This window comes from Bos indicus x Bos taurus, chromosome 26, assembly GCF_003369695.1.
Source record: "Bos indicus x Bos taurus breed Angus x Brahman F1 hybrid chromosome 26, Bos_hybrid_MaternalHap_v2.0, whole genome shotgun sequence".
In the NCBI taxonomy this organism is placed as follows: Eukaryota; Metazoa; Chordata; class Mammalia; order Artiodactyla; family Bovidae; genus Bos; species Bos indicus x Bos taurus.
Window position 1 is genome coordinate 6,623,565 of NC_040101.1, and position 16,897 is coordinate 6,640,461.

The 16,897-nt window shown below is 44.3% G+C and overlaps 1 protein-coding gene across 1 annotated transcript in view; it reads left to right on the plus strand.

Moving 5' to 3' along the window:
• Positions 1–16,897, plus strand: part of DHX32 (DEAH-box helicase 32 (putative)) — a 53,056-nt gene that overhangs the window by 2,412 nt on the left and 33,747 nt on the right. The window contains exon 2 of the mRNA XM_027529320.1: positions 14,791–15,293. Coding sequence (XP_027385121.1) covers positions 15,012–15,293 — 282 coding nt within the window. The 5' untranslated portion in view covers positions 14,791–15,011. The remainder of the gene's footprint in view (positions 1–14,790; positions 15,294–16,897) is intronic.

Here is a 16,897-nt window from a genome sequence, read left to right on the forward strand (position 1 = left end):
GAGCAACGGAAAAACAGCATTTGTCTTAGGGGATTGTGTGCCTGTGGAACATAGGACTAAAGAAGGGGGTGAAAATGAGGAAGGGTAGGTACAAAAGTGTCCAAGGCAGGGGTTGCTATTCAGTTTCTTTTTCTCCGGTAACAATGTACTTGTTAAATGTCTATTGAATGATTGAGAAGAGCTTTAAAGAAATTGCTCCAGATAAAGGGCCTTGCTTTATTACTGGAGGGGGTGGCCTGAGGTTGGTTGCTAGCTGCTGGGGGTTGAAATGAATGGTAAAGGTATGGGTCGTCCCTTTGGGGATTCTGTACTACTTTTTCTATTTGTTTTCACTGTCACGTTGGGAAAAGTTTCCCAGCTCTTCACTGGAGGGAATAATTACATTATTGTTTACTTTGCTGATGCTCAACTACATGTAGCAAGCCAAAGCACTGTCCCAGGAAATAACAAGGTAGCAATTAAGAGACAGAGGTGGCCTTTCTTCTTCTTGTTTAAATCTCTTGTCCACATCAGAATTCAAAGTAAAAGTAATTCCCTTAGGAAGTTAACGTGGTTTAATTCAAGTAGGATGATTTCAAAAGGAAAGAAGGAAAATAAAGCAGATGAATGTACTTCTGTTTCATAAACTTACTCTCGTAAGTCAGAGGAAGTTTTCATTTTTGTTTCTGGATTTCTGTTTTTCCATAGTGAGGGAACTCTTCCCTCTGTTACTTTCTAAAACTCAGAAGGAATTTGTTCAAAGACAGAAAACAATTAAATTTCCATTTTTGCTGTTTCCTTTCTGTCCTCCAGACCTGTCATGGTCTGCACTCAAATTGTTGGACTTAAGAAATGCCTCTCTGTTAGCCCTTTTAATCACTCATGGTATAACTGGGCTACAGAGCCATGCTGCCCTCTCCCCCATCTCCTGTCTGGAGGGCCTCTCCAGGGTGGGCGCGCGTGTGTTCATGCCGTCACTCAGTCGTGTCCGACCCTGCAACCCCCTGGACTGCGGCCCACCAGACTCCTCTGTCTGTGGGATTTTCCAGGCAAGAACACTGGAGCAGCTTGCCATTCCTTTCTCCAGGGGAACTTCCCAACCCAGGAGTCAAACCCGCGTCTTCTGCATCTCATGCATTGGCAGAGGGATATTTTACCCCCTGAGCCCAGGAAGCCCCCAGGATAGGTGAGTGCCACTGAGTGCACTTCTGTTCCTCCCTGGGTCACTACGCACTTTGGCACTTAGCCCGATACTACACTATACTTTCTTTTTTTTTCTTAGAATTTTTTTTAATTGAGGTATAGTTAGTTTACGATATCGTGTTAGTTTCAGGTGTATAGTACAGTGATTTAGCCATATATATATACATATATGTTCCTTCTCAGATACTTTTACCTTAAAGATTCTTTTCAATATTATAAGATATTGAATATAGTTTTCTGTGTATACAGTAGGTCCCTATTGGTTATCTATTTTGTATATATACTATACTATCTTGTAGAATTTTCTCTCATTTTTTTGTGTGTATGGGTCTTGTGCCTCTGTTGAGATTAAACATTTTAGAGCTAAGTCCATGACCTAGGCTGCTTCTATATTCCTTTTAGCTCATAGTGGGTTTTCAGTATGTACCTGATAATTAAGTAGGATAATAATAGAGGACAAGCCTTTAATTAGGGATGATTGCATTAATTCCTGCTCTTCCATCTTGGGAAAGTCAGGGGCCATTATTTCCTCATTGATAACTCAGGATGATAAAACCTGCAGTGGTTGTCAAAAGTGATTATAGATGTGAATGAAAATTCCTTGTATATTACAAAGAATGTATTAAATGTAAAGGGTTGTCATTAACTCCAGCATACACACAGCAAATATTCGGTGGGCACCTATAATGTGTTAGGTACTTCCTGGGACCTGGATTTCTTCTCCAGGAGGGACAGGACTAGGAAATGACTCCATGGATTGATTGTCTGTGAGGGCAGGGGAATCTCCCAGGCAGAGGAAGAGACTGGGCAGAGGTACAGGGGATAGGATTGTGGTTGGAGCAGAGAGAACATTCTGGAAGACTGGAGAAGCAAATACAGACTAAGTCAAAAAGAACCCAGGAGTGAGGCTTTTGTCTTGAAGGTAATAAAAAGCACTTGAATCAGTGACATGACCAGTTTTGCATTTGACAGAGATCACCGGCAGCCTGTGAATGACGTCATGTTGACGGAGAGCCGCAGATAGAGGCAGAAGAGCAAAACTGGAGATTTTGCAGCAATTCTGTGAAAAAATGATAAGATAACGAAGGCTCTGGTGGTGATGGTGTCGGGAATCAGGAGGAGGGGCCGCTGAGCGAGGTGAAATCAGCAGCCTTGGAGGTGCTGGAGGTGGAGGTGGGGGGAAGCCAGGGATGACTTCCTGCTGACGGGCATTGTTCTGTCAGTTGCTGAATCAGGAATGTGAAAGAAGCGTTTTCTTACTCAGAAGTGTGAGAATGGGGTAGATGACAAGTTCAGTTTTGAACGTTAACCCTGAAATTGCCTGTTATCTAAGTTGGGACATCCCGTAAGTAGTACTTGGACGTGTGGCTCTGGTGCTGTAGAAGGAAGTCTGAGATGAAGCTGGAACTCGGGTGAAGCACTCAGTGATTGAAGTTAAAATGTGAGTGAGATTCTCTGGGGAGGTTATGTGCAGTGAGAAGAGGGTTGGGGATAAAACTCTGGGGTACAGAGACTAGAGAGGAGGGACCAGAAAATCTGGAGAGATGAACAGAACAGAACCCCTGCTCTTCCGGGCTCGTGTGTTGGCAGTCCCTGAAATGGTTCTGTTTTCCTCCACCTGCCTTAGAGTGCGCAACGTAGTTTATTGATTGATTCTTGTTTTAATAAAGTTGGTGCAGAATGGCTACCCATTACTTCGTTAGCATGGAGGAGGAAATGACAGCCCACTCCAGTACTCTTGCCTGGAGAATACCACTCACAGAGGAGCCTGGCGGGCTACAGTCCATGGGGTCGCAGAGAGTCGGACACGACCGACTGAACACGCACACACACACATACTTAGTGAAAAAGGTTCCTCATATTTTTCGTTTTTCACAATCTCGTTGAGAGCAACAATTCAAGTAGAATATAACTTCAGGAGGTATGATAATGCCCCAAGCAATACTGTCTGATAAAGAAGTTGTATGAAAGTTCATTTTGTGTATGTTGTAGGTAAAATAAATATGGTGACTTCTTTAAGGAGACTGGCAATAGCCTATTTTTAGTTTTCAACTTTGATTGGCTCACGCATTTTGTTCAGATATCTAACTAGACTGCATAAATAAGTCAAATTAATATTTTAGTATACTTTATTAACTTTGCTTTTACTCAAGTGTTAGTTTTTAGAATATTATCCAGTAAAAATAATCATCAAAATAGTGTTAAAAAGCACTGAGTGGCCCAGCCATTTGAAATTCTAACAAAACCCTTGATTTATAGACTTACATGTAGGGAGTAATATGTTATTATGATACACAAACATTGATTGAGCTTGGGAAGTCTTTCTGTATGTGCAAATTGCCAGTAGAATGTAGGATTCTTGAAAAAAAATTGTGCAGGATTGATTATTCAAGCTGTGTTTGGTATATTATTATTATTGAGATATCGCTTGGTTGTGTCTGACTCTTTTCAACCCCATGGACTGTAGCCTGCCAAGCTCTTCCACTAGAAACCATTGTTGTTGTTGTTCAGTCGCTTAGTTGTGTCCAACTTTTTGCGACCCCATGGACTGCAGCACGCCAGGCTTCCCTGTCCGTCACCAACTCCCAGAGCTTGCCCAAACTCATGTCCATTGAGTCAATGATGCCATCCAACCATCTCATCTTCTGTCGTCCCCTTCTCCTCCTGCCTTCAATCTTTCCCAGCATCAGGGTCTTTTCTGATGAGTCAGCTCTTCGAATCAGGTGGCCCAAGTATTGGAGCTTCAACTTCAGCATCAGTCCTTCCAGTGAATATTCAGGGTTGATTTCCTTTAGGACTTACAGGCTTGATCTCCTTGCTGTCCAAGGGACTCTCAGGAATTTCTCCAACATCACAGTTCAAAAGCATCAGTTCTTTGGTGCTCAGCCTTTTTTATTGTTCAGCTGTCACATCTCTACGTGACTACTGGAAAAACCATAGCTTTGACTATACAGACCTTTGTCAGCAAAGGAATGTCTCTGCTTTTTAATATGCTGTCTAGGTCTGTCATAGCTTTTCTTCCAAGGAGCGAGTGTTTATAATTTCATGGCTGCAGTCACCATCCACAGTGATTTTGGAGCCCAAGAAAATAAAAGTCTGTCACTGTTTCCATTGTTTCCCTATCTATTTGCCATGAAGTGATTGGACCTGATGCCATGTTCTTCATTTTTTCAATGTTGAGTTTTAAGACAGCTTTTTCACTCTCCTCTTTCACCTTCATCAAGAGGCTCTTGAATTCTTTACTTTCTGACCTAAGGCTGGTGTCGTCTACATATCTGAGGTTATTGATGTTTCTCCCAATAATCTTGATTCCAGCGTGTGCTTCATCCAGCCCGGCTTTTCACATGCTGTACTCTGCATGTAAGTTAAATAAGCAGGATGACAGTATACAATAGGATGTGCTTTGGGGAGCTCTGAGCCAATTAAAACAAAGGAAAGCAAAGGAGTAATCTTCTTAAAAGCCCAGTTATGTTAAGTCCATTGTTTTTGATTAAAATAGAATACACCTGGAAAATAAAGTTTTCGTATTAGATATTTGACTGCAGCTCTCAATATGGGGGATTACAGCTATGTTTTCCTTTCCGTGAAGAACTGTTGTCATATGGTATGTTTTCCCGGCCACCCTGCCTGGTACCTCCTGTAATGTCGAGTGGTTCTCTACCCACAGTGTTGCCGCGGGAGCCTGCTGCAATTCTTTAACGCGGGCAGGGAGCAGCGTGGTGCGACACAGTCGAGCACACCCTAGACCCGTGCCTGGGACACGTACCTGGGGCGAAGCTGAGAGCAGACTGCAGGACTTCAGCACCTGCTCTACCCCAGCTGAGCAGCTCAAAGCTGAGTGAATTAACTAAGCTTCTGAAGGCTTAAATTTCCTCATTAAAAAAAATGGAAATAATAAAGTAAACCCTCATGGGGTCCTTAAGAGTTTAAATGAAATAATCCATATAAAGTGCTTAAGTACTTCTAGCATCTGGCGCCCAGTAAGCACTCTGTAAAGGCTAATTGGTAGAATCATCCTCATTATCATTATCGCTGTCCTTAGTACTAGTCCAGCTTCGGTGGTTGGATAGGACCTTTGTTTTCAAAGTGCAGTGTGCAGACCAGTGTCAGTCCACAGACTCTTACTGGTTTGCAGTGAGATTAGGAGCTGGTGCCAGAATGTAAATAGACTGTGGCCCTAGTCATACTGTTTGTTCAGGGTAATAGCAGGATTTCTTCAGGGAAGGAAGCAGCCAGTTAACTTACACTGCAGTGCAAGCTCCTTATCGTGTCACAAACAAGCACTTTGAATAGGGTTGGTGTGGAATATGAAACTAATGATCCTGTTCTCCAAAGAAATAACAGCCCTCTATTCTGAGGACAGTCATTATTCACTTGTAATGCCTCATTAACCTTCCTTTGTTCTAAACCTTGTCATCATGGTTCACGAGTATATTGTTTATTATTGGTCACATAATCTTAGCAAAGGCCTGTGTTACGTTGTAAACTCTGCAGAGAAGACTCAGAAGTGGATCTTGACCTTAGGAAGTCTGTCATAAACCTAGAGCTAGAGGACGTCACGTGAAAGCCTGAGTGAATGTGTCGAGTCCATGTGCTGAGTTTGCGTTAGTGTCCAGCGTTGTTCCAAAGATTCCACCTAGACAGATGTTTCTTTTTACTAAGTCACTCCCCTTGTTCAGTGTTCAGCCGCTAAGTCGTGTCCGACTCTTTGTGACCCCAAGGACTGCAGGACCCCAGGCTTCCCTGTCCTTCACTGTCTCCGGGAGTTTGCTCAGATTCACATCCATTAGAAAGACTTACTTATTTTTGGCCGTGCTGGGTTTTTGTAGCTGTGTGGCGGGGCTTTGCTCTAGATGCACAAGCGGTGTCTGCTCTTTGCTGTGGGGCACAGGCTTCTCCTTCGGGTGGCTTCTCTTGCTGCAGAACTCAGGCTCTAGGCACTCGGGCTTCAGTAGCAGCTCAAGGGCCCCAGAGCATGGGCTCAGTGATTGTGGTACTTGGACTTAGTTGCTCTGCAACATGTGGGATCTTCCAGAACCAGGGATCGAGCCCGTGTCCCCCGCATTGCAAGGTGTACTCTTAACCACTGAACACCAGGGACATCCTCTAGGATTTTTAAGAAATTACTGGACTCTCCATTTAATTCTGTTTGCAAACATTTGAATAATAAATAATTTCCTCTTCTGCAGAATATGAAGAGACTTTAAATAGTTATTAAATTATTTTAAAAACTTTCAATAAAAATTAGCACAAATTCTTCAAGAAAAATGCGTTGGTCACATAAATAGTGTCAAAACAAATTTGCCAGTCACATTAAAAGAATAATTGTTTAAAAGGCAAGGTGTTTGTGTAAGTGTGTTTTCCCCAGAGCACTTTTCCTAAGCAGTGGGGATGAAAAAGGACCAGCTATGAGTTAGAGCATAGAAAAGACCTATTTTCACAGGCCTTTGTGAAAATAGTTTTAAATAGTCAAGAAGTGGTGTTTAGTTTTTAATATTTCTGATAATTTTTCACTTGAATGTGATTTGCTGGTTTCTCTTACTGCCCTATTCGGTAAGCTTGCTCCTAATTCCAGTACCCATTCCATTCTGCCATTTACATTCAGTTGGCACCAGCTCTCCTAGAACTTGTCATGCACTAGTAATTAAGAAAGCTGAAGGTAGATATTAGAAAAATCATAGGTAATATTTGGAAAATTGAGTAACACATTAGATTTAACAAAATTGTAAAGAAAAGCAAAATGTTTAAAAGATAAAAATTTTAATCAAGAAGTGACTGAGTTAGGCCCATGGCATTTAAAATAAAACTTAATAGTTTTATTAGTAGCTTATTCCAGTCTTCCCTGATTTGGCCCTTGTCTCATCTGTGAATGCACCTGTCCCTGGATCTTTTCTTTTTTCTATTGCATACCTGTCATTCTTCCTTCTTCTGCTTACTTGAAAGAAGGTGAAAGTGTTAGTCACTTAGTCGTGTCCCACTTTTTGCAACCCCATGGACTGTGGCCCACCAGGCTTCTCTGTCCATGGGATTCTCCAGGCAAGAACACTGGAGGGGGTACCCATTCTCTTCTTCAGAGGATCTTCCTGACCCAGAGATTGAACCCAGGTCTCCCGCACTGCAGGCAGATTCTTTATCATCTGAGCTACCAGGAAGTCTTCCTTATTTGACTACAAGATTAAGAGTCTTTTTTGACCCCCACCTTCGTTTTCAGCTAGACTGTAAGCCCCATGAGGACGGGACCCAGCCCTGCCTGTTCACATGTCACTCGTATGTTCACCGGCCAGATACTTAGTAGACACTCAAATATTAGTTGAATAAGAAAACGGAAGACATGAAAATGCAGGCATTGAAGATGAGAAGACTTGAGAATAGAGAAAACCTATTAGATTGAGAATAATACCTGTAATAAAACACAATCAGATGTTAGTCTTAAAAGCATAAAATCCCCAAAGGACAGAAGGTGATTCAACCTCTGATTGCTAATCAAGACCCACTGTATCTGAGTTCAGACTGTGGAAATTGCCAAAGAGGATATAGCTCGATGATGGTTCGAGTAGAGAGACTGAAAGGAAAGATAGTGTGTAGTACAGATGGTTCAGTAGTTACCTAATCCTTAGGGATGTTGCCTCCTCATATTGGTTATTGACAAGTGACCGGAAAGATCAGGGGGTCTGCTGCTGGAGCGTGCTTGAGGCACGCTGCTGTGTGAATCTCAGTGTAACTGATTTTCTACACAACCACTCTTCTCATTCATCAAGAAAAAAGCAGCTCTAAGAAATGTTGAAAAAGGAGCTAATTTGTGATTTCAGCGTATGGTTCATGCAAAAACTTAAGCTCGCAGATATTTCAGTTGATGGATGTGCTAATTCACCAGACTCTCAGGCCGTAACCTTTAAAAACAGCAAGGGTCTATTCTGTGTCATATTCGGGGGCAAAAAAGTCACTGAAATCCAGAAACATAGTGAGTTCCTAACAGAAGTGTTTCAGCTCTATTGATGCACCGGTAGTCAGCCAACTGGAACTTTAAGTAGAGTAATATAATGAAAGTGCAGATCTGTGCACGAGGATTGCAGTGGAGCGCCTGGGGAGACAGGCAGGTGGCCACGGACGTCTGGGATGAAAGGCGAGATGAAAGGGACAGAATGCGGTGACATTTGAAGGACTTGGTCACTGACTGAACAGAGGGCAACCCGGATAGTTGAACAGCAGTACCCTGGTGTGCTAGCAACATCATTGATTCATTCAGCAAGTATCTGTTGAATGCTTTCCATGTGCCAACTCTGCCGTAAAGGCAGGGAGAAAAACAGACACCTTCCCAACTCGAGGTGCCTGCCTTCCGGTGGAGGGCTCCAACAGTAAACAGATGTGAAGAGGAAACAGAGCAGGCGAAGGAGCTAGGGGAGTGGGTGTGGGGCACAAGGGCATGGCTGAAGGTTCAGACAGGGCAGACCCGGGGCAGGAAACCCCCGTGGCAGAGTTGACGTTTGAGGAAGGTCTTTAGGAAAATAAGGGAGCTGGCTGTTTGGGTATCGGAGGAAAGGAGCGTTTCAGGCGGAGAGCAGAGCGGGTATGAAGTCCTGAAGCAGGTGTGTGCCGTGTGTTTGAGGAACAGTGAGGGGGCCGCTTGAGCAGAGAAGTGTGAGTGAGAGAGGGAGCCAGGGAAACGGGCAGGGAGGTGATGCCTCTGCATCCCACAGGCCTTGCAGGTCCTGTTAAGGATTGTGGTTTTTCCTTGGAGTAAGGTGAAGTTTCTAAATCATGAGAAAGTTTTGAGCAGAGGAGACCTAAGTAGACTTTACCAGGATCTCTTTGACTTCAAGAGACTAAGGGTGGAACCAAGGCCAGTCTCGAGGCTGCTGAAGTAATCCAGATGAGAGGTTAGTGCTCAGACTGGCTGTTCATGGTGGAAGTTACGGGGGTTTTGATATATTTTGAAGGTAGAACGGGCATGACCAGATGTATTAGTTAACTATTGCTCCTGTAACAAATTACCGCAAATTTAGTGGTAATTTATTATCATAATTTGCTTCAGTTAGAAGTTAGTTTGTCATGGTTTGGGATTTCCCTGTGGCCCAGTGGCTAAGCCTCTGCACTCTCAATGCAGGGGGCTCGGGTTGGAGTCCTGGCCAGGGAACTAGATCCCACAGGCCCCAACTAAGAGTTAATGCTACAAGTCTCAACTAGAGATCCCACGTGTTGCAACTAAGACCTAGCACAGCCAAATAAAGAAATAAAAATTAAAATACACGTTTTTAAATGTTCATCACTTGTTTAAAATCAGGCAGGGCTATGGTGCTTTCTAGACACTCTAGGAGAGAATTCCTTTCCTTGGCTTCCCAGCTTCTAGAGATCACCACATTGTGGCTCACAAGCCCGCCCTCCCTCCTCAGAGCCAACAGTATCACATCTCCCCAACCCTTCTTCCACGGTCGTGTCCCCTCTGACTAAACCTGAGAAGGGGTCTCTGATTTTCAGACCCTGCGATTAGCTCAGACCCACCAGCTCGATCTCCCTTGGCCAAGGTCCTCAACTTGATCACATCTGCAGCCCTCTTGTCAAGCAGAGTACATTTTGAAGATCCCAGGCCTTTGGACACGCACATCTTTGGATGCTGCTGTTCTGTCTGGCAAGTCCATTGATGGATCAGAGATGGGATTTGAGATAAAGAAAAATGAAGAATACTACGTTCATATTTTGGGGTCTGAGCAGTTAAAAGGAAGAAGATGAGCAGCCCAGATGTATGGCTTTGGGGCAGATGTCAGTGCTCAGCTTTGGGTACATACAGTTTTAAATGTCTGCTAAGTATCCACATTGGAGATGACTAGTAGGTAGTTGAATACACGAGACTGGGGTTCCGGGAGAGAGGCTTGACGGGACATATAAATGGGGAGACCTCCACAAACGGTGGCATCAGAGCCGCGAAACAGGATGAGAGCTCACCAGCCTTTTACAGAGAGACTCAGTGTTGGGGGGCCGCCAGACCTGTGCACTTGCTGAAATTGTACAGGTGAGGTTTGGTAGGTGTGAAGCACCCATTGATATTCTGTTGAACGTGACGGGGAAATGCAGAAGAGGAGCATCAAACGGTGGAACGGTTATTCAGGACAAATTTCACCACGTTATTTGACTTAGTCCCTGAAAGCTTTATCCTTGTCTATGGACTTCATTTACATTTCTAGAATTACTGGCCCAGAGCCAAAATATAAATGGCCAACATGTAGCTCATTAGCCACGTGTTAACTTCTGATTCTTTTCTTGGTGAGGCAGTTTCATGTTATGCTGGATAATGTATTATTTTCGTAAATGCTCATTTAAGAGTTGTAATAGATTCACTTCAGAGAGCAGTCTTTGACAAATTATGTGATCTACAGTCTCATGTAGGATAGCTTTGAAAAATGAAGAAATGCCAGTTTGCTTTCAGATTTAAAATTCTTGTCATAGAATGTAGTTTATATTTATATCAGGACGGGTAACATTTTTATTTTGAGTGACGTGTAGCCTGTATTACTTGTTTTCCCTTATTTAGGTTGCTACTATTAAATTTGCCAAAGGCCAGGACAGGAATCTCTTGTGTGTATTTAATTACATCTGGGGGAAAGTGGGGCTTCCTTGGTGGCTCAGTAGTAAAGAATCCACCTGCCAGTCCTGGACACTCAGGTTCAATCCCTGGGTCAGGAAGATACCCCGGAGAAGGAAACGGCCGCCCACTCCAGTACTCTTGCTTGGGAAATCCCATGGACAGAGGAGCGTGGCGGGCTACAGTCCATGGGGTCGTGAAGAGTCAGACAGAACTGAGTGACTGAACAACGATGACAGGAGCAAGTGATTGACACGGATTCCGCCAGTTGCTGAATCAGTGAGGAGAGGTGTGTGTGTCTGTCTTGCGAGTTGGTAGACTCAAAACTCAGCCACGTGCCCCTCCAAATCGGGAACTCAGTCTGTAGGACAGTAAAAGGGTCTTGTGGACACAGCAGGGGAAGGAGAGAGCGGGACAAATCTAAAGAGCAGCCTTGACACATACCACCACCTGCGTAAAACCGCCAGTGGGAAGCTGCTGTAAGCTGCTGTACAGCGCGGGGAGCCCAGCCTGACGCTCCGTGATGCCTGGGAGGGACGGGATGAGGGGCTGGGGGTCTCGAGAGGGAAGGGACATACGCATGCTCACAGCTGACTCGTGTTGTTGTACAGCAGAAGCACAACATTGTAAAGCCCGTTATCCTCCAGTTAAATAGATAAAGTGAAAGTCGGTCAGTCGTGTTCAACTCGTTGCGACCCCATGGACTGTACAGTCCGTGGAATTCTCCAGGCCAGAGTACTGGAGTGGGTTGCCTTTCCCTTCTCCAGGGGATCTTCCCAACTCAGGGATCGAACCCAGGTTTCCCGCATTGCAGGCAGATTCTTTACCGGCTGAGCCACAGGGAAGCCCAAGAATACTGCAGTGGGTATCCTTTCCCCTCTCCAGGGGATCTTCCTGACCCAGGAATCAAACCGGGGTCTCCTGCATTGCAGGTGGATTCTTTACCAACTGAGCCAGCAGGGAAGCCCAAATAAATAAAGATAGACCAAAAGAAAGAAAAACAGGTCCCAAGAGAGCTGAAAATAGGTGTCGCAGGCTTCATCGCTTTACCCTTCAGACTGGGGTCAGCGTAGAGCCCTTTGTGGACTCAGCCTTCACAGGCGTTTCTGTGCAACAAGGCTGCCTGGTTCTCAGCACCGTGTAGGAGAGTGGGAGAAGCAGATGGGAGCCTCACCAGGGAAGAGCGACCGTGTGACGTGGGGGCCACATCCCCGGGCAAGGAGGGCTCTGTGGCCACAGTCTGGCCTCTGACCCCCGTCATTTCAGGGAAATCTGGAAACCTCATTCTGTTACAGGAGCCAGTGCATTGGTGCCCTTGTTCAGTTCAATTCAGTTCAGTTCAGTCGCTCAGTCGTGTCTGACTCTTCGCGACCCCATGGACCATAGCACACCAGGCCTCCCTGTCCATCACCAACTTCCGGAGTTTACTCAAACTCATGTCCCATCAAGTCAGTGATGCCATCCAACCTTCTCATCCTCTGTTGTCCCCTTCTCCTCCTCCCTTCAATCTTTCCTAGCATCAGGGTCTTTTCCAATGAGTCAGTTCTTTACATCAGGTAGCCAAAGTATTGGAGTTTCAGCTTCAGCATCAGTCCTTCCATTGAACCCCCAGGACTGATTTCCTTTAGGATGGACTGGTTGGATTTCCTTGCAGTCCAAGGGACTCTCGAGTCTTCTCCAATGGACCTTGAGTCATGAAGAAAAAGTTAAATCCCGAGTGTGCTCTATTTCGCCGGCAGAAGTCTGGTTTTCTGCTGCTGGAACTTGGTGGCCCGTCCCGTGGTTCTCCAGGTGCCTGGGCTCCCGTGGCCGCTCCTTGTGCAGACGTCCTGTCGGCCGGGCCGGTGGTCGTCTGGAGGCTGTGCCGGGGTGGGCCGCCTTCCACCACTCACCCACATGGTTGGCGGGCTAAGCCTTCTATCAGCAGATGCCAAGCTTCGGTCTCTTCCTCGTGGCTTCTCCACCTCACTGAATGACAGTTGGCTCCAAGGGAGAGTGTTTTCAAGTGATTGAATGCCTCGGAAGTAGTCCAGCATAACTTCACTGCATTCCTGTGGTCACAGCAAGTCACGGGGCAAGCTCAGATTCACAGGGAGAGGAAGTAGAGTCCACCGCTCCATGGGTCATCTCTGAATCACCAGAACAGATAAGTAGGTGATGTGTATCTGTACACATGGTTTGTGTAAAAAGAGGCAAGGTCAGCCTTAGCTTTCTTCTAGAAAGATGCCTATTCAGAAAACGTGACTGTTCCCGAGGATTCAACGTGGTCAGTACTTTCCAAGTAAGACTTTGATTACAAGATGATTACGCTTTTAGGGAGTACTGTAAGAGAAACATTTCAAGGACACGTGTTTGGTAATAGTAATGGTGCTGCTTTTTTTTTTTTTTTTTTAAGATAAAACAATTTGCGACCATGGGGTGGCAAAGAGTCAGACATGACCGAGCGACTGAACTGAAAACAATTCAGAAACAGTACCTAAGGCAATCATCAGTCATAGTAACAGTAATTTAATTTACATGTAAGATGAGATCCCTTGGAAGGGATTCTAATCAGAACAAAACAAAAGCTGAACACAAAACTAAGCGTTAACTTCTCTTAAGCAGTAGAGGGTTCTGATTCTTGGGCAGCGTCGCAAGGCCGCCGTGTGCTGTGGTCTCAGGCTGTCGTGCTTTTGGAGTCTTCTGTGGATCTGGTCTCTGCGGAATTGTGGAGTTAACGCGCGTTACATTTGTATTATCACACCTTGACAGTTCCGTTGGAATTTTGAATCAGTGGCTTTCAGAATGAATTTTGAAGAACTCTGCCCTCGAAACGTTCTTTCCCCACCCTGGAGATCAGGGTCTCCCGCTTGTGATCTGTGACTTTTTAAAAGTTCTGTAACAGTCTTCGTCCTACGCCCAGAGTATCCTTACGTGTGTGACCAGCGCCTCGTGTATTAGTTTAAGCCCTGGAAAGGCACTCAAGATTGTTTCTTAAGTGAGGGACTGTTTCCTTGGAGCCTGACTTGACCAGTGGAGAAGTGTTTTGTTTTGTTTTTATTACTTATGGTTAGAAGCTAGCCGTTTGAGACTACTAACTCTGACAATCTCGAGCAACAATTCTGATACATGAGGTGCCATAAAAAGAGTGATCTGAGTGACAAGATATCATGGAATGTAGTTTATTCTGCGCTCTGTTTACTTGAGTTTTTCTTTGCTTTTAGTTTTCCCTTGGTTAATGTGAAAAGGTGCTTATTTCCAGCAATACTGATTGAATTTTTTAAAAACCACCAGTGATTGGAAAAGGAAGGATCCCTTCCCTGACACATACAGACTATTCCTAGTGTAAATTTTACCCTTTCTTAGGCAGTTTTTCTCTTCTTCATTTAAACTAAGTGTTGTAATTTGTTGCCTCTTAAATCTAACATGTTGGGCTTAAGACACAGGAATCTCAAGAAATATGCTTGAGATTTCTGGTGTAGTTAAACAAATAAAAGACCTCATTAACCAAAGCTAGCATAGCCTCAGATGGGAAAAAATAATAAATTCACTCACTTGGCTTTGTAAATTAGCACAGGCAAGTGTAAAATGAATAAGAAAATGTAATACTCTTTTAAGCTAAATAAATAAATAGTAGGCTTTCTGAAGCCAGTGTGGGGGAGCACTCGCCAGGCCCTCAGCAGTTTTCCCTGTTAGAGGGTCTGCCGTCTCCTTTGTGGTGGGATTAGTGACCACGTGATGGAGCCTCACGCTCACAATGTCCGCCTGTTGCTCCCGATTCCGCTGTCAATCAAGATGCGGGGACCTGGGACAGGGGTCAGCAGAGAGAACCAGGTCCCGGGTGGGCTCGTGCTTAAACTGGCCAGGGAGAAACGGCAACCAACCAAACCCGAAGAGCGAGCCTGTATTATTCCTGGCCTTTTAAACAGGCAGCAGAAATGCCAGACAGTAACCCGTTAACAGAAGAAATCGGGCTTTTGTTTTGGAATGCCTGTCGCTCTTTCTTTTGAGCGTCTCGTGTGTCTGTGTACCTGACTTTCCTTCTTGTTTAGTTTGCGTCCAGCTTTATCGACCATCACTGAATGCACAGGAGAGCGCTGGAGCACAGCAGCCGACGCAGCAGAGAACAGATGCAGACCAGGGGAATTCAGCTGGCTCGGGCCTTGGCCTGCAGTCCCGCAGGCTGGAACGTCTGAGTTTGTGTGTGGAGACGGCTCTATTTGCAGTGGGTTGTTGTGGGAGAATGCCGGCGGCTTAAGCTCCCTTGGACAAGATGGAAGCAGCAGCCCTGGAATGTCCTAACTCTTCCTCCGAAAAACGCTATTTCCCCGAGTCCCTGGATTCCAGTGACGGGGATGAGGAGGGAATTCTGGCGTGTGAGGACTTGGAACTTAACCCTTTCGATGGCTTGCCGTATTCATCACGTTACTATAAACTTCTGAAAGAAAGAGAAGACCTTCCAATATGGAAGGAAAAATACTCCTTTATGGAGAAGCTGCTTCAAAGTCAAATTGTGATCGTTTCGGGAGACGCTAAGTGTGGCAAGAGCTCTCAGGTGAGTAGCCCCTGCAAAAAAATGGTTGGCTTTGTATGTTGTGCTATTTCAGTCCTGAAATAATGACAGCATCACAGCATAGGGTCCTCCTGTAAGAATGATATTGTCTAAACTGAAAAACAGAACAGAAAGGAACCTTAGCAATTCAGGTTTATCAGATAAGTTACTTAACCTGATTTCCTTTATGAAAGCCGGCTGAATAAAAGTTAATACTTACGTGGATATCAATCGTGTTTATTGTACCACTGAACTTTCTTTAGTAGAAGAATCTATGCGAATTATTTTGTTGTAAAAAAAAAAGTATTCTGTTGTGCATATTGTATTTTAAAAGATGTTACTGGCCCACGGTAAGTTTTGGAATTAACTGCCGTGTTTACGGGTCTAGCAGTCTGATACTCAGAATGCACGGATATGCTTGTTGGTGACGTTGGTCAAGCTACAGAAAGTTAAAAACACAAGGAAATCTTTGTTTTCCAAACTCTGAGAAATAACAGAGGGCTTCCCTGGTGGCTCAGTGGTAAAGAATCCGCCTGCCAATGCAGGAGACACACGTTCAATCCCTGGGCCAGGAAGATCCTCCAGAGGAGGAAAAGGCAACCCGCTCCAGTATTCTTGCCTGGGATGGAGGAAAGAGGAGGAAACAATTAGCGTGGAAACCTAGTGACAACTTATTGGCCAGTTCCTTGTTGTTGTGTTTGAACTCGAGGTTTGAGTGAGATCTATATTTTGTAAAGCAAGCGATAAATATTTGTATTATGAAATGAATTTACAGATTTTCATGATGTACAAATTAGAGTAGACCGCAGAAGTAATCTGATAGAGCCCCTTCATTTTCCAGATGATGAAACTCTGGCCCAGAGGGATGTGATCATTTGTCTAGTGAATGTCACATGACTGTCTTGGCATTCTAAGTACTCTTTACACTTTGCTGTTTCAAGGTTTTACTACCTCTGAGCCTTCCTTGTTCTAAATGGAGCTTGAAGAGAGGTGAAATGAATCATACGTGGTTTTTTTCCCCCCTTTAATTTAGTTTGTGACTGCCAATATCAAACGTGTATTATGTATGATTTTCCCTTTGTTATGATGAGTTGTAGCTGCAATGAATGATTTCAGTGTGTCCCAGAAGTTAATGATTAACACTGAAGGAGTGTAATTTTCCTGGTTTCTGTGGACAAGTGGCAAGTTAAAAAATGATTTAGAGTTTTGATTTTGCAATAATTTTAGACTTATGCAAAGTTGCAACATAGTACAAAGATTTTTCCACATACAGTTCCCTCAGATCCCACCAAAGTTAACATTTTACCAGATTTGCTTTATTGTTCTCTCTCTCCATACACACACACGTTTTTATTCTGAGCCTTTTAAGAGTAAGTTGACAATGTCATACCCTTTACTTCCAAATACTTCAGCAGTACCTACTAAAAACAGGGCTAGCCACGATATAATTACCAAATCTAACTTGTAACATTAAAAGTTCATCAGTTTTTCCACTAAGGATCTTTTTAATTAAAAAAAAAAAAAATTCTAGCTCAGAATCCAACCTCAGTTACGCTGCACCTCCTTGTCCTTTGTCCTTCATCACCTTGGATCTGAAGCAGCTTCTC